The following is a 25,441-nucleotide window of genomic DNA, read 5'->3' as shown; positions in this document are numbered from 1 at the left end:
ATTTAGGAAAAGGCACAATGTGAGCACAACTCTTACTTAAATAATGAAAATATCACTTGTATAAATGCAGGAACCTTGTAATTTCATTTTTTTTTTATTATGTATTGATCCATATCAACAAACAAATCACCAGGACTTCCCACAGACAGCCCAATGTAAACAAGGGCCTTAAGGACCTGTATCCCCAGCAAGCTGCCTATTTTGTTGGATACTTTTTCAGCAAATCCTGTGGAGTGATTCAATTCAATCGCTAGAAAAACAAACATACTGTACCTTTAAGAAAACGCGTCACGCCCATGCTGCCCGCCCTCGTTCATGACGTTTCTCCAGTCCCGACATGCACACTGGAAGTCCAATAATTGCTAATGGCGGGTATTTGTATGAAATGTGCTCATTTTAAGCTATCGTGTGCCGACTGTATGCATTGATATGAAACTGGGGATTTCAGAATAGTAGTCGCTGTGTGTTTCGAAGCAACTTCGAGGATAAACAAAGCGAAGGACCCGAATTGGAGGACTCCGTTATCATGTGGCTGCCGTCCGTTAACAACTAACACAAAGTGAACCTGAGCAGGAAGGCAGCGTGTGTTTGAGTTGAGAAATAGCTTCAGTGGCAATGCTAGCTCACCTGTGCGTCTGTCTCAGAGCCACAACTCCTAAACTACTGCACAAACGGTTAAATTAATGGGACGGAGGAAGTTTAGCTAGTACAAAAACTCGGCGTTCATTCATTCGACCTTCGGATTCACTGACAATAAATCTCCGCTGTCTCATGAAGCGGAAATGACTTCCTTCAAGTTGTCAGTTGTGGTTTTGCTGTTATCAATATCTGTGATTCAAGTAAGAGGTACCTCCAAACTAAATATTCCCAAAGTGTTGCTACCACTTGCAAGGAGTACAAAAATTAACTTCACACTGGAAACTACTGAAGGCTGCTACAGATGGTGAGTAGAAAAACATGTGTGTCGTGAGGCCACATGGCCAGGTGTACTGTACACACTGCGGTCAGTTCATGGCAGTGTGTGGGGGGCGTGCAACTGCTAAACCCTTTGAAGTTAATAGGGGTTTCCAAATTGCCTTTGTTAGCGTTTATTGTGTTCACTTTTAATCCATTCAAGTTTATAGTAAAGCTGCAACTCCATCCCAAGAGGTCAGAGGTTTTAGGTCAATATTGCTATTGTTGATAATCGAAGAAATATAATGCTGCTACCTGTATGCATGACCTGGTTTTTCTGCCCATATTCTTCCAGGACTTCCACCAGACCAGAGGTAGCCAGCATCCAGGCTGTGGATGGAGACAGCAGCAGAGGCTGCTCACGGACAGCTGTCCTCCAGGCTCTCTCCACCCAGCCCTCCCGACTGACCAGCATCATTCTGGCTGAAGATGTTGGTAAATACATGGATGCTATACTAATATAACACAAGTAGCTCATTCAAGAATTGTTGGTTTTTCACTGTTTTCTTTCATTTACACACACACACACACACACACACACAGGCGTAAATGCACGCATGCATGCATGGACCTAAAGACATGCACTAGTTTTGGAGAGGTATCAAAGTGATGGGACTGCTGCATAGTGCAGTACCCTGAGCAGATAGAGTTTCACAACCCTGCTCAAGGGCACCTTAGCAGTACAGTACAGCATGAGATTCGCAGTTGATGCTGGGATATGTGTCTGTTATAGCAGCTGCATATCTTAAAAATATCAAGGACAGTTATTTCCTGAAAAGATTGAAACCCTGAAATGTGTGTTGTAAGGTATTCAGATGGTCTATGAATCAAAATGCTGGTGATAAAGAAATGTCTGCAATGTTAAAAGGTGCTCTGCTCCCTTCATAGGAGCATATCTAATAGGCATAATGTCATTCTATTTCACAACACTTTTTCTCTTCCTTCTTTGCTGTTGTGAAATGCTGAATGTCATCTGTTGCCTGTGGCACGCTTTGCCAGTCAAGGGCGACTGACAGCTGTGAGCATTTTCTTTGTAATCAGAAAAATCAGACACACATTCATCTTAATTGTTTCTTTTAAACAAAAAAACCCAAAGACTGTCTGTTCAGATCACGGTCACTGAATGTGGCCTAACTCGCTCCGCCTGTTTTCTGTTTACCAAAACACGATCTGATATGACGTATTACTCATGCAACAGCTGAACATTGGTGGCTAATTGTCGAGCATTTTGCCTGCAACAGTGTTTTAGAGTTTTCAATCTCCGTTTCAATCTCCATGCATATAATAAAGAATGTGTTTTAGTCAGGAATAGATTTCTATGTTTTGTGCCTCTACAAGAATTACTGCTCTGCCTTTTTGAGTTACGGTTCCTTTAAAGCCATTTATTTCGGAGCTTTTCTTTGTTTGGTGAAAGTGCAAAACTGTGCAGTGTGTATGATGCTGTGCCTCCGCTTCCATTTGCAGTCACAGGACAGGTGTTGCGTTGTGACGCTATTGTCGACATCATCAGTGAGATCCGGATAGTGTCGACCACCAGAGAGCTACATCTGGAGGACTCACCACTGGCGCTCAAAATTCATGCACTGGATTCTGAAGGTGACGTATATGGATGGGCTTTTCACAGCATGGAGTGATTCTCATCATAGCCGACTGAGAATTTAATATCCCCTTAAGACTATTCAGAATAATTTACATCAATATTTGTAATATTACTCCAGTCATGAGTCCATGCTGTGTTGTTTATTTGCTCCACAGACCCCTCAGAGTAATGATGACTGAGCGGGCTTTAGACAGGGTTTTCTTTCCCCTCCAGCTGCTGCTGTGACCGGTTCCATTTGGGGCAGACACACTTAGTTTAATGAGCTGTAGCTACAGCCTGACTCTTTCTGATGATGACTCCAGGGCCCGGTGTTTTGTTTTTGTTAGTTTTTGTTTTAAAAGTGCATTTTAAATTCCTCACATGGAGTAGATTGCAAAAGGACGGCAAATATCCTGTAATGAAGCGCCTGTTGGCTTTGTTTTCGCTAATTCGCCTGCCAGGAGCTTTGAGAAAGTTGTGCTCACCATCCGTTATGCATTCAAATATCGTGACCTCAGCCTGATAACACAAGTTGAAATTTCCATGCAGATATTTTCTGCCCCCCCCCCCCCCTCAGATACCCATGTGATTAACTCTTTTTATCTTGCAGGAAACACCTTCAGCACCCTTTCAGGTCTGGTGTTTGACTGGACCTTAGTGAAAGATGTAGATGTGAATGGATTCTCTGATTCCTACAATTCATTACGGTAGGTGTTTTGATCCTTCAGTCAAACCCCATTGAGCTGTCTTTTTTAATCTTACAGCAAATAATCAACCTACAATGACTTGCTAACCTGCCATGAAACCACTGAGACAGTTATCCTGTTGTTTTCTTGAAATAGTGTAATGTTTCTTTTTGACTCCTTGACTCCTTTTGACTCCTCAGAAACAAATGAATCATTCTTGAAATCAGATGGGAGGGACCGTACTGAGTTGAGTCTCAGTGTATTTTTTAATCTGTCTCTTTTCTCTCCTCAAGGGTACTTAAATTCTCTGAGTCCACATACACTCCCCCTGCATACATATCTGAAATGGAGCGCGTTGGGAAACAGGGCAATATTATTTTGGTGTCTGGACTGAAAACAGGACATGCTAAGTTGAAGGCCAAAATCCAAGAGTCATTATATAAGGTAAGCTGTTAAGTGGTATGTAAGATTTTTTTTTGGATGTTGAAACCAGCACAAAGTTGAAATATTCCACTCTAATTGTTCCAGCCATAGCCTGCCTCAAGGTTTTTCTGGTGTATTTTTAATAGAAAAAAGGAAATGAAAAGAGTAGAATAAGTTCTGGTTGAATTGGGCCCTCTGTGATAGCTCATCGCTGGAGACGCATCATAAAGATAGTGAAAGTTTGCATGAAAGTAACAGCTCCTTCCTGCCTTATCGATGACGTCATAGCGGTAGTGACAGTTGCATTTCTGTCTGTTATTGTCTGTTTTTGAACACTGCAACCAGTTTATTCGAGAGTGGTAAGCGGGAAGCTGAAGCTTTGTTGTTCTGTTACTATGGTGTCTGGTATCTGTGCCACAGGATGTGGGTGCAGCAGAGGTGAGACTGCTGATTTTAGAGAACATCATGCTGAGTCCTGCACACGATGTCTACTTGTTGGCGGGAACTTCCATCCCTTACAAAGTCCTGAAGATAAGACAAGGCACAATCACAGGTCCGACTCTGTTTAGTGAAGAGCAAAGCACATTTTAAAATTTTTACATTTACAGCAGACTGCCAGCTCATGATGTTAAAGCATCCGTCTGAAACTTAAAATGTGGTTTATCCATTGATGTCACAGAGCAGCTGTGCCATTTTCACAGTTTTCAGTCTGTCAGGAGTGCCAGCTCTTCAGCTAATTTGTGCTTGTGATGCGTTTGTCCAGAGCTCTCCATGCCGTGCGATCAGTATGAACTGCACCTTCAGAACAGTGCGGTTGGCGCGAATGGAAACCCAGATGTTGCTGTGGCTCGTCTGGATCAAAGTACTTCCACAGTTACGGCAGTGCAGCTGGGACACATCAACGTGGTGCTGGATCACAAGAGTATCCTTCTGAAAAATTGCACTTGTGCTCTGTAGTGGTTCTTGTTATGGTATAATTTCATGTACTTTGACTTGTTAAGATGGTAATATGTAGTTTAGGGTTGTGTGTTAACTGCAGTGATGAGGAAATGTTTGTATCTGTGAGCAGAGGCTCTGATTAAAATACTAACCAGGAGAAGTATTGTGCATTTGTAACTGTCGATGAACTGTGCCTGCGTTCATTTTCCTTAGTGGCATCTACTCAGGCCTTCGAATGCAAGGAGTGTCTCGCCTACCCAACAGCACTCTGTATGTGGTCGAACCAGGCTATCTAGGTCTGTTTCTTGCTCTTACCATTGAAAGCATCATGGCAAGTGTCTCATAGTCTCAGTGCATAAAAGATGTCACTAACCTCTGTTTTCTCTGTTATTCGTTCAGCTTTTAAAATTCATCCCGGAGAAAGCTGGGTTCTCGAAACGGGCAGAATATATGATATCCTCATTGAAGTATTTGATAAGTCTGGCAACAAAATTTACCTCTCCGATGTAAGTATGCTTCAGTGAAAATCAATGCATTCATTTTCTGAAGTATTTACTTGTGCGTCTGTGTGTGTGAACGTCAGATGAGTTTTCTTCTGAAGTAAATCCTGGACCCACCCTGTGACCAGCATGTTGTTGTGCCAGCTGTGGATAAAAATCAAATATTTCACGTTTCATTATCAGTAAAGACCACAGCCTCTGCTGTACTTATGTAAGCAGTCAATACTGTTTTACTTGCTTGTTTTTCACGCAGATGTTTTGTCCGTTTGCTCTGTTTTTACTCGCTTGGTTTTATTAGTGGTGATAACAGGCCTGCATTCCAATAAATTGAATAGGATTTTCCCAGTTGATGTATAATGGAAAACTAAAAAGGTTTGGTCATCTTTAATCAGATGCAGCCCAAAAACACATCTGAGAGACATTAGAGAAGAGAGATTTAGTGCACATTTTATTAGCCAATATTTCAAACCAGTGATGAGAAAGTGGTCACCATTGAAGTATGGATAAATCAAAATTTTGACACAACATTAAAATATAACCTCAGAGTCTGTAATAATTTGAAGCCAGGCTTCTATCTAGAGTCATGTCAAATGCACTTGTTTGAAGATCTGCGCGTGGGTCATTTTGATTTTTCAGAATGTCCGTATTGACACCGGCTTCCCCGCGGAGTACTTTGAAGTCCAGGAGTCTTCTCTGAACGGATCATATCATCGCGTCAGAGCGCTCCAAGAAGGCCTAACTCTCATTGACGCTACCCTAAGTGCTGTTGTGGATGAAGTGAGTTTGATTGCAACTGTGACCCTCATGAGTCTGTATTTTAGCTGGAGTATCATTATTGCGTTAACCTTCTGACCCTTCCCTCCGCTTCAGTTGAGAGCGTGATCATTTCCTGTGGCCTCTGTTCTATTTCAGACTGGAAGGCTCCACGCGCTCGCCAACCCAGTCCACAATGAACAGGATGCAGAAATCTATAACCCTATCATTCTCAGTCCCAGTATTCTCACATTTCCATGGCAGCCCAAGGTTGGAGCTTATCAGTACACAATAAAGGTAATTGTTCCTTTTCAGACCACATGCAGACTTGCTGCTCGGTGCTTGAATGGCTTTGAAAGGCAGAAGAGTCAAGCACAGGACTCTTTTTCGATGAGACAGTGTTTGTAGCAGTCAGTCTGAGAGGTGTCACTCTGAGGCTTATGATGACCCCTGCTCTCTGGTGCTTGTGACAGGCGACAGGAGGAAGTGGAAATTTCAGCTGGTCTTCCTCCAATACACCTGTCGCCACTGTGACCGTGAAAGGAGTGATGACAACAGTCAGCGACATTGGCGTCAGCACAGTTTATGCTCATGACCTACGTAACCCGTTACACTTTGGGCACATGAAGGTAAGTTGACCTTTTAAAACTGAAACAGCACACTTGTATTTTGCTTTTGAGTCCATTCTTTTTCATTTTCCACGTCTGTGTTTCAAAGATGAATAAAAGTGAGTTTACTTCTTGCATCTTTAATTTTTATTAAAGTGTCATTTGTCATGTCTAATGGAGGTATCCTGCATACTTAAAGAGATAATTCAGGATAACTGACAACAATTCTGTGGGCCTTTAAAAGTACATTACCGTCTTATAGCTTGAATTTGCCCACTTTACTATCATGCCCTGCTCCCAGTCTGACACTCTTTCTACTCTTTTGGTCCTGTTTACCCTCAGGTGTTTGTTGTTGAGCCCGTGGCCATGGACTTCGCTCCTTGCCAAGTAGAGGCCAGGGTGGGCCTGGTTCTGGATCTGCCCCTCAGGATTTTCGGCCTGCTGGAGGAGGTGGAGAAAGAGCGCGTCATGCTGAGTGACTGCTCCCACTTTGACCTGCAGGTTGAGCAGGAGAACCATGGCGTCTTCCAACTACTGGACGGTGAGTCTAGCTGATTTAATACTTCACATGTTGTGGGTGCTTTCATTCATGGACTCCTGGTAGAATGGTATTCAGTTAAGATCACTAAGTGATGGATGCTCAGTCATGGGACTCATTCATGGATCACTCTGTTTAGTGTTAATCAATATGAGTCATGACTCTTGGTCCGTGGATGGCCTGTTTAACTAGAGTCAGGCATGAATGTGTTGTGGGTTTGGTTTATTTAACAGTGCTTGAGTGAAAATACACGAGGGGCTTATATGAGGAGGGTAATTATGTAGCTCGCTCTAATTCATTTAAGTGTGCAGTACTGACTGATGCTCAGCTGTGTTCAGTCCAGCACCCCTTGTGTTCATCGTGGTTCTGTCAGTAAGAACCGTATAAAAACTTTTATAATAAAGTTCTTATTAAAAGTAATTACAGTAATTTTTCCTCGAAAGCACTAGTTCAGGAAACAGTTTAATCAATTCACACCTCAAACTGTAGTTTCACATTATGGAGGAAAGAGTTCAAATCCATATTAGTCAGCCACCCAGATAAATCCAGCGCGAAACATTGGTAGTTTGAGACAATCCTCTCTAACGTTGAGGCATTTTTAATTTTTTATGGCTTGTCATTACAACATTTATCTCTCTGAAAGTTCCCCTGTTAGCAAGATCTACAGTCTGGAATCTGTAGATCTGTAATATTAATGAGGAGGCTGGGCTGGGACAAATAGTAAGACTTCTCCGTATTCCACTGTGGTTTAAGACAGGAAGATAAACGAGTTCACCTGTATGAACAATTGTGGTAGTTTGTACATTGTCATCTTCTGATCTCTAACCCTCTGTGTTCTGATGCAGAGAGGCTGACTCCAGGCCAGGACCACTGCAGTGGGGTCAGAGCCAAGGCCCTGGCTTCTGGGTACACCATGCTTACCGTCAGCTACTCCCATGGCAACGTTCACCTCAGTGCCAAGATCACCATCGCTGCCTATCGTCCTCTCAGAGTGAGTCGAAAGGCTTCTCTGACCTTGCTCGTCATGAACTTCGCAGTGTAGAATTTTTGCTGTCCTAGTGGACATTTCTCTAAGCCTCCAGAATTCGTGTCCATCTGCTAATTTCCATTTTAGATGTTTATTTATTAGTATACTTTGCGCATCCTTTTTGAATGCTATGGGGCATCTGCATGGTGTAATAATCTCGAAATTTACCTGAAGTCTTTGTTGTGATTTGCTTTTGTTCTCACCTCAAAGCATCAATTAGCTTTTGTCTTCTGAGGAAACAGACTCACTCATGGGCAATCACACACACAGTCTCTCCTTACAGTCGAGGCAGAAATGCGATGATCAGCGAGTGTTAAAATCTTCTCCTCCTGGGTTTCTTCTGTGCTCTGTGCATTTTAATTATACATTATACACTTGCTAGTCTCATTTGTTTTCTACGCCTGTGCTCTCGTGCTGCAACGGAATGAAATTGACTTCAGTTGTTACGGTCGAGCACTTAGTTTAACAGTACGATGCGTATTACGATGAGGTGACCAAATCTCCCATTAAGAAACACTTTGTTACTCCTGAACCACCAGTAGCTGTGCCTTTCTTGCACGTTATAAACCATTTATGAGTACAGTAACATGCACTTTGATGCACCGCTTTTCCGGCTATGTGTTTCTTTTATGGCATTGAGTAGTATTCTTCAAAATATTGCAGACATTTTTGGGATGTTTCTTCACTTGTTTTGCCCTGGCAGCTAAAGTTTGACCCAATTTTTGCTACTTGGCTGTGAAATATTACTCAACGTTCCCCAGCTAAGTTCCTCTTAAACACTCGAATGACTGAGCTGATACAGAAAAATACCACCTTTCATTTTGCAATTAACTGTAACTGTATGAACTTTTACATTTGCTAGGCGATTGACCCCGTGTCCGTGGCCGTGGTGACTCTTGGATCATCTAAAGACATGCTGTTTGAGGGCGGGCCGCGGCCTTGGGTTTTGGAGCCGTCAAAGTTCTTTTGCAACTTGAGAGCTGAGGATGAGGCCAGCGTGAGCCTTACTCTGACCAGTCCGTCATCCCACAACTACAACCAGCACTGGGTCAGAGCCACCTGCAGGACCCTGGGAGAGCAGGTGGGATCTACTGAAACCATATCGTTTCTAATTACCATTCATTTCACCAGCTGAAGAATTGTGTGTTTCTTCCTCATTGAGAATAAACGCTTGAACACCAAGCTTTATAATCTACCCATAGTTATACATATTACCACTCTGTATACAAGAGTGTCCTTGCTGTGACGGCTCAGAACAGTCATAGCTGTCAGCTGAGTTGTCATGATGTGATTCTTCAGGTGCTGGAGGTGACGGTGGGAAACGAAGCCAGTGTGACCAATCCTTTTCCTGCCGTGGAGCTGGCAGTGGTCAAGTTTGTATGTGCCCCTCCGTCTCGGCTCACCCTGGTCCCAGTGTATACCAGTCCACAGCTGGACCTGACCTGCCCGCTGCTGCAGCAGAACAAACAAGTGGTATGTATGTAGTCCCATCACATGCGTCCCTTCCCTTGTTAAGGCTGCTGCATAATGCGTGGAAAATAATCAAGAATACCTTTTTCTAGGTGCCTGTTTCAAATTACCGCAACCCAATTTTGGACTTGGCTGCTTTTGACCAACAAGGAAGGAAGTTCGACAACTTCAGCTCTCTGAGCATGTTGTGGGAATCGACCAAGGTGTCGGTGGCCAGTATTGAGCCCACTATGCCCATGGAGCTGCTGCCGTTCGAGGATGGCAACAAACAGAAGAAACTTCACGGTAAAACATTGTGACTTGCCTTAAACCTTTCTAGTCGGTTTGTGTTTTGTTGTGTTTTTAAGAAAGAGTGGGTTGTCAGCTTAACTTCATTCTTTTTTTTTAAGGCATTTGGAGAGTAATGAGGTAAAAGCAGGAGAGAAAGGCAGGATTTAATTCTAAGACAGCGGGGGCAGACAGGGAATTATCCGTCCACCTATCACAGGGACAGCACATTTCTTATTTTACTTTTGCTGTCTGTTTCTATAGATTAGTGGTGACAAATAGTTTGGACTGTGCTTTGCATAATGGCTGTTTTGTCTTTGTGTTGTTGTGTTTTTTCATCGGTGACAGGACGCCGGCCAGTCCTTGTCCATCACCAGACAGGCATTGCTGCCATCACAGTGACCACTCTGGGTTACGAGGTTTCACATCTGGCAGCAGCCAAAGTTCCCAGTCCAGTAAGTGACAAAGTGGTTCAACCACCAAGTCGGAAAGATTCTCACTTCCTCTTAAAAAGCAGAAGCAGCTGAACATTATTCAGAATGTCAGTATAATGTTCTTTTGATCTGCAAACATGTTTCTGCCACTCAGATCTTTGCCAGTTGAGGGCTTTTTTTTTTTTTATAACCAAATGAAGATCTGCCTGATGGACATGTTGTGCATTTAAATCACTTTTCAGCTTCAGCTTCCTATTTTCATTTATAGATCCAGTTTTGTACTCATAATCTGGCATCAACAGCATACTGCATTATCTGTTAGTGTAACATTTATATTTTTAACCATTACACTAATTCATTTTCAATTCTTCTTATGGACAGTATGACCCCTTGACCCCTGTATCAGCCGTTCTGGAGCTCCTGTTGGTTGAAGATGTGAAGTTTTCTCCCAGCACAGTGACTATATACAACCACCCAGATGTGCGGGTAAGAGACAGTTTTATCAGTACTGTGGCTTCATGCTTCACCACTCAAAACAAAAATGGAAATGAATTTCATCACACCAGTAACAACTCATGGAATTCAATTGTTAATAATCGTTGCTTAATACACAGTGGAAACTTATACCCCTTGCCCCCTTCCCCCAGCGGGCGTCCCCCTCCTAATCCTGTGTGATATAGGAGCAGTGTTTGGCAGGTGTAGGGGTTAAATAAAAGCTAGTGACCTGTGTAAGAGGATTTTAAAGAGCAAGTGTGGTCAGGGGTCCCCTTTGATGTCACATGTAGGGCCAGCTGGCTGTCAGGAAAATGTGGCGTTGAACTGGGACGGACTTGTGAATCGGCCCGCGGTACGTAATGATTCGAGTCACGAGGCATTGATCGTGTTCTGTTTTGCAGGCGAACTTGGCTCTGCACGAAGGTTCAGGTTACTTCTTCGTCAATACCAGTGTTAAAGGGATCGTGAACGTGGTGTTCCAGGAGGCCCAACGAACAGTTCAGGTAAGAATCTGTGATGGGATAAGTTCATGGAAACACACGACTGGGATATGCAACATATTGCATAATTTTGAAGAAATCCATGCTGTTCAAAAATCCATCGAATGCAGAGAATTGAGATCTTGACAATGAAAACATCCACTGATTTGCTGTGTGTGCCCAGGTTTCTCCCGTCCACCCAGGGAAGGTGAAGGTCATGATTCATGACCTTTGTCTGGCATTTCAAGCGCCTGCCATGGCCACAGTACACGTTTCTGACATCCTGGAGGTTTATGTGCGAGTGGTTGACAAGGTCAGTTTCCAGCCCCATAATCTCTTATCTTGGAGGGTCCAGACCCTCTTTGACTTCATGATCCCTATTATCAGTACCACACATTGCTGCAATGCATCAGTGACTTATAAGCACGATATGTGGTAGTTTCTTTTTGCACTTTCCTTTGCAGTTTTCATGAAAGTGAGGCTGTCTTTAGTTGGCATCATTAGCCTGTGAACCAGAATGATTATGCTCTAATGATGTGTGTCATTCATCTGTATTACAGGTGGAGATTGGCAAATCTGTGAGAGCTTATGTCAGAGTCTTGGATTCTAATAAGAAGCCCTTCCCAGCCATCAATTTCCATTTCATGAATCTTAAACTCAAGGCAGCTTCTGCAATAGTCTCTTTACAGTAAGTATTAAATTGTTGTATAGATTGAGGATGTATGAACTTGAAAGGCTGTGTGTAAATTTCTGAATGTTTTTTTTTTTTTTTTTTTTTTTTTTGCAGGCCGTTAGCAGAGTCCACAGAAAATGATACAGCTGTTTTCCTGGTGAAAGGTCTTTCAATTGGTCAGACCAGTCTGTCAGCGGTTGTTGTCGATAAAGACGGGAAAAAAATCACATCTGCACCTCAGCAAATTGAGGTATAGTTTCCTAAATGTCCGTTCATAATTTGACTCTTGCATATTTTGCACGTTTCAAGTCGGGTTTTTTTTTTTCTTTTTTAACTTGTAGGTGTTTCCACCGTTCAAACTCATCCCAAGGAAGATGACGCTGTTAATTGGAGCCATGATGCAGGTATGTGTGATATTGATGCTTAAGCTTCCTCTGGAAACAGCTGGCCTCAGTTCATCTTGCCAGGAGAGTTCATCTGCTCCTCAGTTTATCTTCCCAAACAGCCCTCTGCCAGGACTCTTCTGGAAGATGACATTAGCCTAATTGCTCTTGGTTTACCATCCAGCTCGCCTTTCATTCCCTTCAACTCATGCTTAAATCAGAAATCGTTTACCATCCCTCCAAGAGGCATCCCAGGTGCTTGACATTAAACTTGGGAATACACACACTGCGTATTATTTGTGTTAGATCTTCATTTTTCTTATCTTCAGTAGTTGAATACACAAAGGATACGAGCTTTCAGCAAACTATCAGGCCTTGCTTTTAATGGAAAAATGAAATGAAAGCTATTGACCTACCTGTCAATGTTGTAAAGATCAATCATGTCATAATGAGACCTTTTTTTTTCTCTCTTTTCCTGTTTGTCTTTTGCACCGTCCCTCCCCTTTTCATCCCTGCTGTCATTCATAGATCACATCAGAGGGTGGCCCTCAGCCTCAGTCCAATATCCTTTTCTCCATCTCCAATGAGAAAATAGCTTCTGTCAATGGCGTGGGCCATGTCAGGGGCGGTACCATCGGTAATGTCACTGTGACTGGACTGGTCCAAGCCGTTGATGCAGAGACTGGGAAGCTGGTTGTTGTGTCTCAGGTAAATAAATCAATATCTCTCTATATATATGTATGTATGTATGTATGTATGTATGTGTGAGTGAGAGATGATGTGCACTTGTGTACCGCTTATTTAGATTTCACAGATGTGAAGCCCATCCTCTTGTGTCCTCAGGATCAAGTAGAAGTCGAGGTTGTGCAATTGACGGCGATTCGAATCAGAGCACCTATCACAAGAATCAAGACAGGGGCACAGGTAAGATTACTTTGAATTCTTATTATTTTACCTGGAAAAATGAATTCAGTCTTTGATGGCGATATTATACTTTTTAATTGCTTAATCATCTCCTCTCTTTTTTCCAGATGCCTGTTTATGTAATGGGTCTGACCAATAGTCAAACGCCCTTCTCCTTTGGCAGTGCCCTACCTTACCTCACCTTCCACTGGTCCACCACCAAGAGAGACATTCTGGATGTCGAGCCAAGACACACTGAGGTACACCAAAGTCAGGATGTTTGTGCTCGCATTTCATATCACGTGCTGTTTCTGCCACTGGACCATTCCTATTTATGGGTCCCGCTGTCCCTTTGATCCTTTTATCAGATTGACTTAAGATGTGTTATCCCTCCATTACAGTATGATTAAAAAAGTAAACATCATCTGCTATGTCTCTGCTTCCTTGTCAGCTTCTGCCTTGTCCCCGCTTCCTCAGCACTGTTGCCTTTTTATTTGATTTGCTGCTGCTATTTTCGCCATGCTCATAATGGTGCCTGTCTCCTTCAGGCTAGCGTAGAGCTCCAGTCAGAGCACAACTTTGGCATGAGGGTGACCGGAAGAACGAGAGGGCGAACAGGGCTGAAGGTGGTGCTGAGAGTTTCTGACCCCAGTGCTGGACAGCTAGCGGGGAACCTTCAGCAGCTCACAGATGAAATCCAGATCCAGGTACATCCTCAATGAGAAGATACGCCTGAAAAAGGCAATGTTGTAAACATCATGTCTGAGCATCAGTATTATGAATACTGTTTATGCAGATATTTTATAAAGACCCTTTTTATGGACCACTTTGCTTATCATGACCATGGCCCCCTGCTCCTTCTTCATAATAGAGAAAGCTGGCATTTAAGGCAGCAGAGCACTGAATTTGCTGAGCTTTGGAATATCTGAAGTTGTTAACTTTGTGAAGTGATAAGACTGCAGATTAGCCGGAGCAGAATGCATCCAGCCTCAAAATGCATTAAACTATGACATGTCACCAGTGGCGAAACATCAAAGAATGATTAAAGCCCTCCAATAATTGGAGTTTCAACGTTTTGCTTTGATCAAGGTCTACGACAAGCTGCACATGCTTAATCCCGAAGTAGAGGCTGAGGAGTTACTGATGGCTCCGAACTCAGCCCTCAAACTCCAAACGAACAGGTGAGTTACAGCTGCCCACCCCTCGATTTCTGTGTGCTCTAAAAACGTATGCACAGACAAATGTGTGGATTTGTCCAACAATTTTCATTGGACAGTGCAAACTGACAGAAACATGTACGGAAGATAAAGTTGATGTGATTGTCTTTCTCTGTCTGCCAGGGATGGTGTGGGTGCGCTGTCTTACCGGATGCTGGACTGCCCTGACCAGGTTGTTATCGCTCAAGTGGATGATAAGGGCTTCCTCTTCTCTGGCTCTCTCACCGGCATCTCCTCTCTGCTGATCACCTCGCAAGAGACCTTCGGTGTCAATCAAACTGTCATCCTTGCAGTGAAGGTCAGTTAGAGAATTGCTGCATGGAAAGTGTTTCAGATTATTGGCTTTAAAAGCAGTATCCTCTGGTTATTAACAGCAAAATCATCTCAATGACCTTGTTCCTCTTGGTTTATATAAGCTGTGTATGTCAGTCTGCTCAAACTTTTATGTGTTTAAAATTTCAAATGATGCAGGTTAAAGTGGCAATCTTGAAGATTTCAGTCTGGGTTGATTTGGTAACACCTTTAGTTACGGATGGTAACCGCAAATGTGGTTTAATACTACAGGTCACAGAATTCTGAGAGCGGCTAAACAATTTTTGTGTAAATAAAGAAGTCAGGCAATAATTGGCCGTGCAGTTTGTGATTAGAAACCATGAAAATATGCTCTGCAGCGTTAAACATGGTGCCTCCCAGAGGGTAGATGTTAGAGAATGTTAGTTCAAGCAACTAGTCTAACAGACGTTCACATCTACTGCACATGCAGGCAATATTCTGGTTTTATATAGAAAAAGCATGACTTGTATAGCTTAAAAAATAAAAGCTGATGTTTTTTTCCATTTTCAGTTTTCATTTTTTTACAAAAAAAAGGACAAAGCAACGGTTCAAAATGAAATCGCTGTTCTGTGTATATGTTAGGCCCGAGCAAGAATACATGAGGGACATTCTGACGTGATAGATTGTTATGCAGCATCTTTGGAAAAATTGGTGTCAGCGTGTGAAATAGTAGCCATGTGTCACCTGCCATTCTGACCCGTGAGCTGCTTGTAGTCTTACATCTGCTCCAGATTAATTCTCAGGGGGCTGAGTAGTATTGCCACACTGTGATCATCAACAGTAGCACTGACCCTTGAAATAACAGTTGACATTGTCCCTGCAGTTACCGAGTGTGACACTGGTTCTTTTGTCATTCCTCAGGTGGTGCCTGTGTCCTATGTGCGCTTCAGCACCAGTCCGGTGCTCCACACGCACACCAGAGAGAGCCTGAAAGCCCTCCCCCTGGGCATCGTGCTCACCTTCACTGTCCACTTCCATGCCAGCACTGGAGAGGCCCTGCACAGCTCCAACTCCCACCTTACGTTTTCCACCAACAGGTCTGTCACCACACAATTTATAGGCTCTTTAACACAATCTGTTTCAGGTGTTGTTGCCATTTACTGACATAATTTGTAAATTCATGAACAGTGTGACTTAACGAGTGAAACATGACTTGTAGACAGGCGGAGGAGGGAGGAGGGTGTGCTTTGCAGTTTGCTTAGTGCCCCAAGGTTGAGAAGCTATTATCTTGCTATTCTGGGCTATATATATATATATCGAGAGTACCAAGGCCTCTCTTTGAGTGGTCCATTCGTGCAACCTCACCCAGCCTTGTGTGACCTAATGTCTCCCCTTATTTCAAATTCTGCCAGACAAGACATGTCAGCCTCCGAACTACTCACCCCTCCACCAGCTCAACAGAAAATGTATTCATTTGGAATCCATCATTGTTCTCTACACTGCTAAAATGTAAAAATAAAAACATGGATTCTTCACACAATATTGATTTTTTTTTTAAATGATGTTGATCCACACAAGATATATGAATAACACAAACTATATTTTCTACTCGTGCTATGAGACGCTGTACCGTTCCCCTGACTGTGTGCATTAATGTCTGTACGGTACGACCAGAGTAGCTGAGGTCACGGCAGGGTTTAGAGGCAGGCTGTGCGTGGAGTTCACAAAACATTAATTTACTGGGTTGTTCCTTCAACCTCATTTCAGATGGAGTTGTTTCCAGCTGAGTGAGTGAGCCAAATTAATGGGAGTGTGTTGGGCAGGGAGGAGCACCGCTGTTCTCCCAATGAGGGACTCCCTCATCTGTCTGTACAATAAATTGATTCTATTACCTTGTTTTCCAGGTGTTGACAGACAGTTTTAGGGGAAAACTATCAAAATCATGGTGGTAAAGGACTGATAGTCTGGGGACTAAGGGGAGCTGGCCTGTGATTAGATCATACTGAGGCTTCAAGGACTCTGCAGGATTTTACTGGTTTTTGAGGTGGTTGCAGTTTGGCCCTATTTGTTCAGACCATATGAGGCAAAAGGAGAGGATTTTTCAGGGGAAAAAACAAGAAACAAAACAGGGCTGAGGACTACTATTGCAATATTAAAAAAAAAAAAAAAAATAGAACCAAAAGAAGGAATGAGAAATATTGATTTTCAAAACAAAACAACTTGTTTTCTTAAGCATGTCTAATAGTATTGGCCAGAGATAACCAAGCCCCCCAGTAACAAAGACAATGCCTTTTATGTTTGCAAATTAGTTTACTGAAATGAAATTTGTCGGGGGGGGTGAATGAGGGTGGTGGGTGAAATGATTAAACAGTTTTTGGTTGCTGGACTTGTCCCTGCTCCCTGCATACGCGTATGCAAACATGCTTTCAATGCAAATGATGGGGGACTAAACCCACATTCCTCGGTCTGTGTAAAAATAGATTCTCAAGTTCAGCCGAAGCTAATGTGAGTTTGCAGCAGTCGGAGTTGGACAAATAAATAGTACATCTTCCAAACTTATTGCTTCCTCTGGACAGTGTTTCTGTGCCGAGCCGTGGTGGAGAGAGAGATTCACCTGCTAATCCCATAAATAAATACAGTCGATGTAGGACAAACTAGCAGGTGTTTTTTGTTATTTGTGGTTCTTCCTGTCCCCAAAACATACATTTCCATAATTCAACCCGTGTCTCGCTTCCTGTCCCGCAGAGACGACCTGGTGCAGGTGGGGATCGGGCCTGGTAACCACACTCTGACCGTGAGAACCGTCAATGTCGGCCTCACTCTTCTCGCCGTGTGGGACAGTGCAAACGTGGGTGTGGCGGACTACGTTCCAATACCTGTCGAGCGTGCCATCCACCCACATGAGGCCCACAGGCTGGTGGTGGGGGATGTGGTCTGTTTCACCGCCCAGTTAACCAGTCCAGATGGTGAGAGATTTACATGTTCTCTGACACACACACACACACACACACACACACACACACACACACACACACTGTGTTATATATATGTCTAAGAACAAAGGAAAAATGTTCTAAGATTTCAGATTTGGCTTGAATGGTGACAGCCGAGTTAAGTGTTATCTGCTTTTGTGCTCTTCCACAATCCTTACGCAGTTCAATTTTATTTGATTTGTTCTCTGTGATTAAAGTGGAATTAGAAGCATCTTTCTGGCTCTGCATGTTATTGAATTTCCTGTAAGGATAAAGCACCTATTTATCTTAAGTCCGTTCAAATTATAGTACTCCTCTTGGCTGAGGAGATCCCCATATTTTATACCTCGCATATTACGAGCCGGTTTAGTTTAGCTAAGTGTAAATGTTGTTTAAAGGCTGCATATTCTCTTCTCTGCAGGTGTTCATGGTACTTGGAGCTCCTCGTCTCATAGTGTCCTTCAGGTGGACCCTAAAAGTGGTGCAGCGGTAGCCAGGGACTCTGGGACAGTTACCGTGTACTACGAGATACCTGGTATTTTGAAAACATACACAGAGGTATGTTATCAGGAGGTAGTCACAACTGTCTTAGCTGCGATGCTTCACTGAGCGCCTGTGTGTACCCTGGTATCTATTGTTTGCCTTTTAGTCACGGCTGTGATGAATGAGCTACAAGAAACAGGTTCTGAGTGTTCTAATTATGCAAACGGCTCACTCTCCGGTCTCTTTATTTCCACTCTCGACATCCGTATTCTCCAGAGGCTTTGATCCCCTCCATCGGTGCATCACCCTGTATCAGTCTGCAGCAATATATCATAACGAGAATAAGACGACAACAGGTTTATAGTGTATCCATCATCACCTTTCAGGAACCCACAGGCTAATGTTGTGTGCATGGCGTTGCCGCTGTTGAGATTCTCATACATGATGGAGTGTGGAAAGGATTAATTGGCTCTGCCTCAGAGTGTCAACGTACTCTGTCCTTCCTGTTCATGAGCCGAATGTAACCTGAAATTTTAAAACGAATATTTCCGATTAGCAGGAAAAGAATTGATGAGATTTGGTGTGAGGTCCGGTGCTCACAGGCATCCTGATGAAACGAACTGAATGGAGATATGTTTTTTTCAACAGTGTGAAGGAGACATTGATCAAGGTGTTGTAATAATGTCGTATTCAAATCTCAGCTGTGCTTTAATTGGTTTTGTTTCACTGACAGTCTGATGTGATTGATGTAAACAATTAGTTGTGAGTGTTAAATCATAATGTGATTATTCCAGGCACGCACCTGAATCTTCTTCGGATTTATTGGCTGTTTTCTTTCTCTGTGTAGGTGGTAGTAGAAGCAGCTTCAAGGACGGCAGCCATGGCACAAGCTACAGCTGTCAGGAACGGCAAAGAAACAAAGGTGTTACTCACCACCAGAGAGAGAGGAACCAACCTCATCGGTACTGACTCGGTTTCATAGTTCAACGTTGTGGGAAATACACTTAATTGGCTTTCTTGCTTAAAGTTAGATGAGAAAATTGATACCAGCAATCAACAATTTGCTCTTTTAAAGATCATTATGTGCTGAACTATTTTTTTTTTTAACTGCGACCTGTAATTTTCTCGAGTGTTCACTGGTTGGCTGGCGTTGACTGCTCAGAGCCAGGGAATAGTCTGACACACAAACCTCCTTAAAGCAGCCCAGCTTCCTTTTTTACACTTTGGTTTCTGTACAGGTTAGACGTTTTCCCTTGGAGGGCCCAAACTGAAAATTAATGGTGGGCTTGCAGACTTTCTTCCCTCACAAAGTGTCCCTCTGCCTGCCAACCTTAGATTATGAAAAACGAATATTTAAGGAGCATTTTTACCACATAAAATATGAAACAACACGAACAGCAATTTATATTGTAATTATTTTGAATGCTTTTCACTAGAAACATCTGTTGTGCTAAATTGAACCTTATGGCGGTCCAACGTTGTCCCATGGGCCCCACTTTGAGCAGCTCTGGATTAAATACACAAGATTTGAAGCGTTAATTAGTGAAGTTTAGATGTATTTTAGGAGGATGTTGTTTCCTTTAGCCACACTAGCTGTTTCCCCCTGTTTCCTGTCTTTGTGCTAAACTAAGCTAAACAGCTGCTGGCTGTAGCTTCATATTGAACAGACATAGAAACGTGGCATCATCTTCTCAACTTAGACTTATAAATAAATCAGTCATTAATATTGATATATTTTTTTTTCTTGACTTAACAACAAAGTGTGTACTGAAGAACAAAGATTTGGTATCTTCTGCCCTGCAGGAACGTGTTCCTCTGCGCAGACTGAAGCTATTTCTCAGCTGCAGCCAGAAACTTCTGTCAGCTGCCATCTCAGCTTTACCAGCGACGCTGTTGACTTCTCTGCCAATGATGTCTTCAAAACGCACACCAGCTTTGACCCCAGCATCGGTAAGGCTGATCTGAAATCATGTTCGCGGTCAAAGAAGAAGTGAGTCTTTCATGTTCGCACAGTATTGAACTGTTGTGTTATATTCAAGCACAGTTCATCAGGCCTTGTTAACACACAGCACTGAAGCACACAAAAATTAATTAAGCTGATGAGGTAACACGTTAAATATATTGTCTTTGTACTGTTTGCAATTGAGGAAGGATTAGCAAATGATTGCATTACTTATGTTTTACACTGCGACCCAACTCTCGTGGAGTCGGGCTTGTGGAGAGATTCTAAATTTCCAAAATAAAAATTTATTTCAAACCTAACCAAGGCACACTGTTTATGCATATGCTCTGCATGATTGATGGGAAAATACTGTTTACAAGGGCATAATCAATACCTGCATTGCTCTTGGAATGAATTTAGCAGGGGCTATAAAAGGTGTCCAGGTGATGTATTGAACTGCAGAGAGTCCCTGTAGCTTGAAAGTACCGCTGTAATTGTGTTTGGGGTTTGGGACTTCACCCCAGTTGTTAACTTATCTCTGCAGGGCTCCAGCGTGTGTGTGTGTGTGTGTGTGTGTGTGTACAAGGCTGCAACCACTCAGCTGAATCCCACTGACATCCTAATGGGAGCATGTGATTGTGAAATGACCCTGACAGATTCAGAGATTAGAACTGAGTAGGAACATTTATTGCTTTTACGAACAGGTCGTGCACCTTTTTGAGACCGTGTTGACACCGGGGGATCAAACGCTGTGACGTCCACAGTCTTTCCATGTCCCAAATGCTCACATCAATTATTTTATCTTGAACCATCACATTTACCTCTGTGAATTCTTGCCCCCAGGCCTCTACGCATGTTCCATGACCTTGCAGCCAATGAGTGACCAGCAGACCCGTGTGCTCAGCATGTCCATGACCAACCTGCTGGTGAGGGCGGTCCTGGAGGGCGGTGCCTTCTCTGGGGAACAAGTCAGTGCTGTGCTGCCCATAGAGCCAGGCCTCTACTCCGACCAGACTGAGCTGCTGCTCTCAAACCTGCACCCGTCAGCTGAGCTCACCGTCTACGGCCCGACCGCAGCCATGTCCAACATGGAGGTCAGGCCAAACATTGTCTCTAGCAGAGCCTTAATGTGCCATTGTTACGTGTTTACAGCTGGTATGACCCTTGTTTCAAAGCAAACTTTCCTTTTAGGACCAAGGGCTGTATGTGTGTAACACCTTTACACATCCTTAGGTGGTGTCTACTTCTCCTAACATTGCTGTCCAAGAGAAGGAGGTACACCATGGCTTCCCAAGTTTCTCTAAGTACACCATCAGCGCCGTGGACCCTCAGGCAGCGGTCTCTGCTTCTGTTTCCATAAGCAGCGCTTCCTGCGGCAAGGCTCTCGTCATCCCAGTCACTTTGATTCACGTCGCTGATCCCAGTGCTGCCATGCAAGGTTAGATATCCTTTCAGCGCAAATGACAAGTCACCGTGCCTCAAGCCACAAGGTCATGTGCTTAAAGTTAACTTTGCGTGTGAGGTCACAGGAAAGGTAGTCTGGCTGTCGCCGAGTCTACGCAGACGGATCCTAAAATACTTCAGAGCATGAACATGGTTCCATTCGTTCCTGGTGCGAGTGACAGCCAGTAATACTGTTAAGCAGTTTCATTTTACAGAACCTCGGCATCACTCTACCTTTATCTGTGGCATTAAATTCGAAATTCTTCCTCACATTACTTCTCACTGGGTTCATTATCATGATTGTGCATTCAGCACGGCTCTCTGGTTTTTCCTCATTTTGGGTTGGCAAAGATAACAACACTCACCCAGTTTTCTGGGGATAACAGGGCATGCACTGGAAGGAGCATCCCCGCCAGACTACAAGTCGCAGCCTGTTGTGCTTATACATGGAGAATTTTAACTTTGAACACATGATTACAGACTGAGTACTGAAATTTCTCCAAAGCTCTTGCGGCCGTCCTCAAAAAGGGACACTGTCTATTGTCGTAGCCTCACAATCTATCAGTCTTTCTGTGTTTATTTAACAACTTTTTTAACGAGTAAAACTTCCTCTGTTGTTCAATATTTCTGTCATTTGGAGGACGTAACCGACAAGGCAGATTTTCAGAAGCCATCATTTAATTTGGATTTCTGATAGAAACCATCATCATCCCACAGCGCAGTAGCTAATGTTTGGTCACATGCTGCATGTTCTCAGCGCTTTGAAGAGGTTTTGACAGCCTGTTATCCCATCCACCGCTCTCTCTCTGCAGCTGCTGCTCCAGTTGTTCACATGGAGGGGGGCCACTCCCTGCACAGCTTCATAAACAGCTACCAGATGATGTTCTTCACCCTGTTCGCTCTGCTGGCCGGTACGGCTATCATCATCATCGGTGGGTCACCTCTTGTCTGTAGGGAAATGCTGTGCTTGTAAAGCTGAGATAGCTGGAGGTACTGGAACACTAATGAAGGGTTTCAATACCTGGATTATTTTGCGTGATAATGAGGAGCTTTGGTTTGTTTTCAGCTTCATCTTCAGTGGAGTTTATGTGACTTCAGTGCATAAGGCTGCTGGGGATTTACTTTTGTCAGTTACCGCTTAGATTTTTGCTCTTCACTCTTACTGTAACAAGGCACCTGAAATAAATGCTTTAATTTCTTTCATATGTATATTTTGAAAGCGCACATTGTCAGCCGTGCGAGGCACCACCGGGTCAGCTTGTCTTTCATAACAAAAAGAACGTGGCAGATCCCTTCAAAAGTGAAGTACTGTCATAGCCTGACAATCTCCGTTTGTGTTCATCAAAGGCGGTCAGAATATGAAGCGCTTAAGGTCGTGAAGAAATTGTGCGAGTCCCCGGAGCTCTTCAAACAGCGCGATGATGTGTTTTAAATTTGTTTTTATCCCCTGCAGTCCTCCACACTGTGTTCTCTCCGAGGGAACAAGCTTATCATCCCGCTTTCACCCCGAGGACACCGCCACCCACCTCAGGTAGGACACCGTCACTGTGTGTTTAAGACAACGGCATTCAGAGCGATGTAACACTGAATGTCAGTCCTTGAGCTCCATCTCGCTTTGGTTTTAAATGAGAACAGAGAAGTTTGTTCAAGCCCTAATGCTGTGATGCCACTGGGCTGCGAAGCTCCACTGAGAATTAATTAGAAAAAATAGAGGAGGTTCTCCATCAGCATCCAGGACACCTTTCTGGCATCAGAATATTTAACACTTTACAGTATGTTACACAAAAATGTGAGGAGTTACGACGGAGCGAGTGAGAGCTGATGAATTATTAATGAGCAGTTCCTGAATAACTCTGATTTGAGGTCAGTATATTATAGATAATGAGTTACTGGGGAACACACTGGATGTATTAATAAATCATTAAGTCATGATTAGATCATAAGTATCTGAATGGGAGTAACAACGGCAGTACTTATGCATGAGTTGTTCCTGATTAACCATGAATCAGCACTAAGGTGTAATTCATTGTTTATTAATTACTTTATCATTACTCTCCTTATGCCCCCCCATTGTAAATTAAAGCTCATTTGGATGCAAAACCTAGCAATTAAAAAAAAAAGCATTGTAACGCTCTCCAAGTCTCCAGTTTACTGTGAATGAAGCTGCCGCAGGAGGTGTTTGATGTCGCAATTTACAGCCTGCACTCTGGCTGCTTCGCCGTCTTTAGGAGACATTAATACACGTCACCAGCACAAATTAGGCTGTTCGTTTGTGATCTTAAAGCCAAGCAGTCCTCCTTTTAAATCCTGCCATATTTGGCCAACTTTAACTGCCAGCGGCTGATCTCCTCCATTTATTGCTTGTGTGTAATATTTTCTCTCCAGGAAGTGACTTTGTCTGTATTTACTCGCGGTCATATTTGGCTCTTCTTCAGGTTTAGACTCTCCAGACAGGAACTCGTTCAGCCACAGGATACCGAGGACGGACCCAAACAGCAGCCCCAGGTCGCGTCTCTTTTCTCCAGACTACAAGTCCTGATGAAGCTCTCCGTCCGCTCTCTATTCTTCAGTAGGAGAACACCACAGGCCGTTAATGCCCATTGAATGTGCCTCCGTCCCTCAGTAGGAACGACGTGGGATGGAACTGCTGAACCTCAGTTTCATTCAGTCGTCTTTAAATGTTGGTACAGATGGTGAAAAGAAACTTTTGAGAATTGTACATCAGTTAAGATGCAAGCTGATAACAGGGCTATTTTCTTTGTGTGTGAAAACAGTTTATACATTTTGTGAAAATGCTGTCCACTGAAACCGTCCATCGGTGAGAAACCCTCCATATGTGCAGAATCCTAACCAGGGAAAGGTTCGATTTCTTTTCTGTTTTTGAGCATGTTTGGGAAATGTGATTTCCCTATTACAGTATTCACCATTACTGAGCTTTTGAGCCATAATCCAAGCAGCTCTAATCTTCTAATTCACAAATGTGAAACAGTGAATGTGAACCATCATTCAGTTTTTATCCTGGTGTTGCTTCAACGCAAAAGCAATCAAATGTGACCTGTTTTTATTTCTGAAAGTCTACTGTTTGTGTTTGTTTTTCATGACCACTTTTCCAGGAAGAGATTACTGTAGCAGCGTTGAATTTGCCAGGACATAAAAGTGTGACTTTGTTTTAAATGAGATATTTTTGTATTTGAAAAAATTACTGTCAACAAGGAACTTATTTATATTAGCTAGAGGAATTCCGTTGTACTGGAGGAGGAGTATGTTCGATTGGCTTCAGTGGTGTTTTTGTGTTTCGGATTCATATTCATGCCTTATAATCATATCTGAGCAGCTTTCAGCGCATAATAGAGACGCACGTTTGTTTGCTTGTATGAATACTCGCTTGCTTTTGCTAATTAAAGTTTTTACTTCTCACATGACATTCTGATTATTCATCGAAGACCCTCGTGAATCTATCCTGCGCTGAAAAGTTTATGTTTAAATGAGTGCACAATGTAATATTTAGGAAACAAATAACAAGCATCGTCATGCACATTTAGTTCAGTCTGAACTGAATACTGAAGCTGTTCCTCCACCTGAAACACTGATTCCATCACTCGCATCCATTCGGCCTCCAATGTTGGGCAGTAACATCCTGTGAATCCATTTTCTGCATCAGCGCTGATTCATTTCTATAGTTTCTTTGCCTCCTTGTTGACATCTAATCTGCCTTGTCCTATATTGTTGATGTCTGTCCACCTTTCTTGGTTTTCAAGGTTGTCTTATTCACTTTATCAGGGTTATTTCATCAAATTCATCACTTTTCAGCACAACATATACAATTAATAATGCAAAGGAGGAGCTGTATGTACATGTCAAGTTCCTCTTTATAGAAACTGGTGGTTTTGTGCATTAGCACATTTCCTCCGAAGCCAGGACACTCACCACACATGAGTTGTGCACACTAACTGAGGGGATTAGGAGGATGTCTCTCTGGCTCTCTGAGGACTCGTAAAGG

At 43.1% G+C, this 25,441-nt stretch overlaps 1 protein-coding gene across 1 annotated transcript; it reads left to right on the top strand.

The window, feature by feature from the left end:
* Positions 1 to 356: 356 nt before the first annotated feature.
* Positions 357 to 24,863, top strand: nup210 (nucleoporin 210). Its single transcript, XM_076741890.1, has 40 exons — positions 357 to 943; positions 1,250 to 1,389; positions 2,419 to 2,550; positions 3,144 to 3,240; positions 3,513 to 3,663; positions 4,063 to 4,195; positions 4,406 to 4,564; positions 4,809 to 4,877; positions 4,981 to 5,087; positions 5,718 to 5,858; positions 5,994 to 6,131; positions 6,308 to 6,463; positions 6,785 to 6,983; positions 7,826 to 7,971; positions 8,870 to 9,088; positions 9,307 to 9,480; positions 9,570 to 9,762; positions 10,093 to 10,199; positions 10,560 to 10,664; positions 11,075 to 11,176; positions 11,337 to 11,465; positions 11,713 to 11,840; positions 11,940 to 12,075; positions 12,167 to 12,229; positions 12,737 to 12,916; positions 13,052 to 13,132; positions 13,240 to 13,371; positions 13,660 to 13,818; positions 14,201 to 14,292; positions 14,452 to 14,626; positions 15,523 to 15,698; positions 17,347 to 17,567; positions 17,995 to 18,131; positions 18,904 to 19,018; positions 19,860 to 20,006; positions 20,842 to 21,092; positions 21,232 to 21,436; positions 22,254 to 22,373; positions 22,895 to 22,972; positions 23,877 to 24,863. Exons 1-40 carry the CDS (start codon positions 783 to 785, stop codon positions 23,978 to 23,980), a joined length of 5,658 nt encoding a protein of 1,885 aa, XP_076598005.1. The 5' UTR covers positions 357 to 782; the 3' UTR covers positions 23,981 to 24,863.
* Positions 24,864 to 25,441: the final 578 nt, after the last annotated feature.

Source organism: Chaetodon auriga, chromosome 10 (assembly GCF_051107435.1).
Source record: "Chaetodon auriga isolate fChaAug3 chromosome 10, fChaAug3.hap1, whole genome shotgun sequence".
In the NCBI taxonomy this organism is placed as follows: domain Eukaryota; kingdom Metazoa; phylum Chordata; class Actinopteri; order Chaetodontiformes; family Chaetodontidae; genus Chaetodon; species Chaetodon auriga.
This window is presented reverse-complemented; position numbering and strand designations above follow the sequence as displayed.

Coding starts and splice junctions, on each gene's coding strand:
- nup210 (XM_076741890.1), top strand. CDS start 783: ATGACTTCCTTCAAGTTGTCAGTTGTGGTTTTGCTGTTATCAATATCT. Junction 944..1,249: donor ACTGAAGGCTGCTACAGATG/GTGAGTAGAAAA, acceptor ATATTCTTCCAG/GACTTCCACCAGACCAGAGG. Junction 17,568..17,994: donor CCAGTTAACCAGTCCAGATG/GTGAGAGATTTA, acceptor TCTTCTCTGCAG/GTGTTCATGGTACTTGGAGC.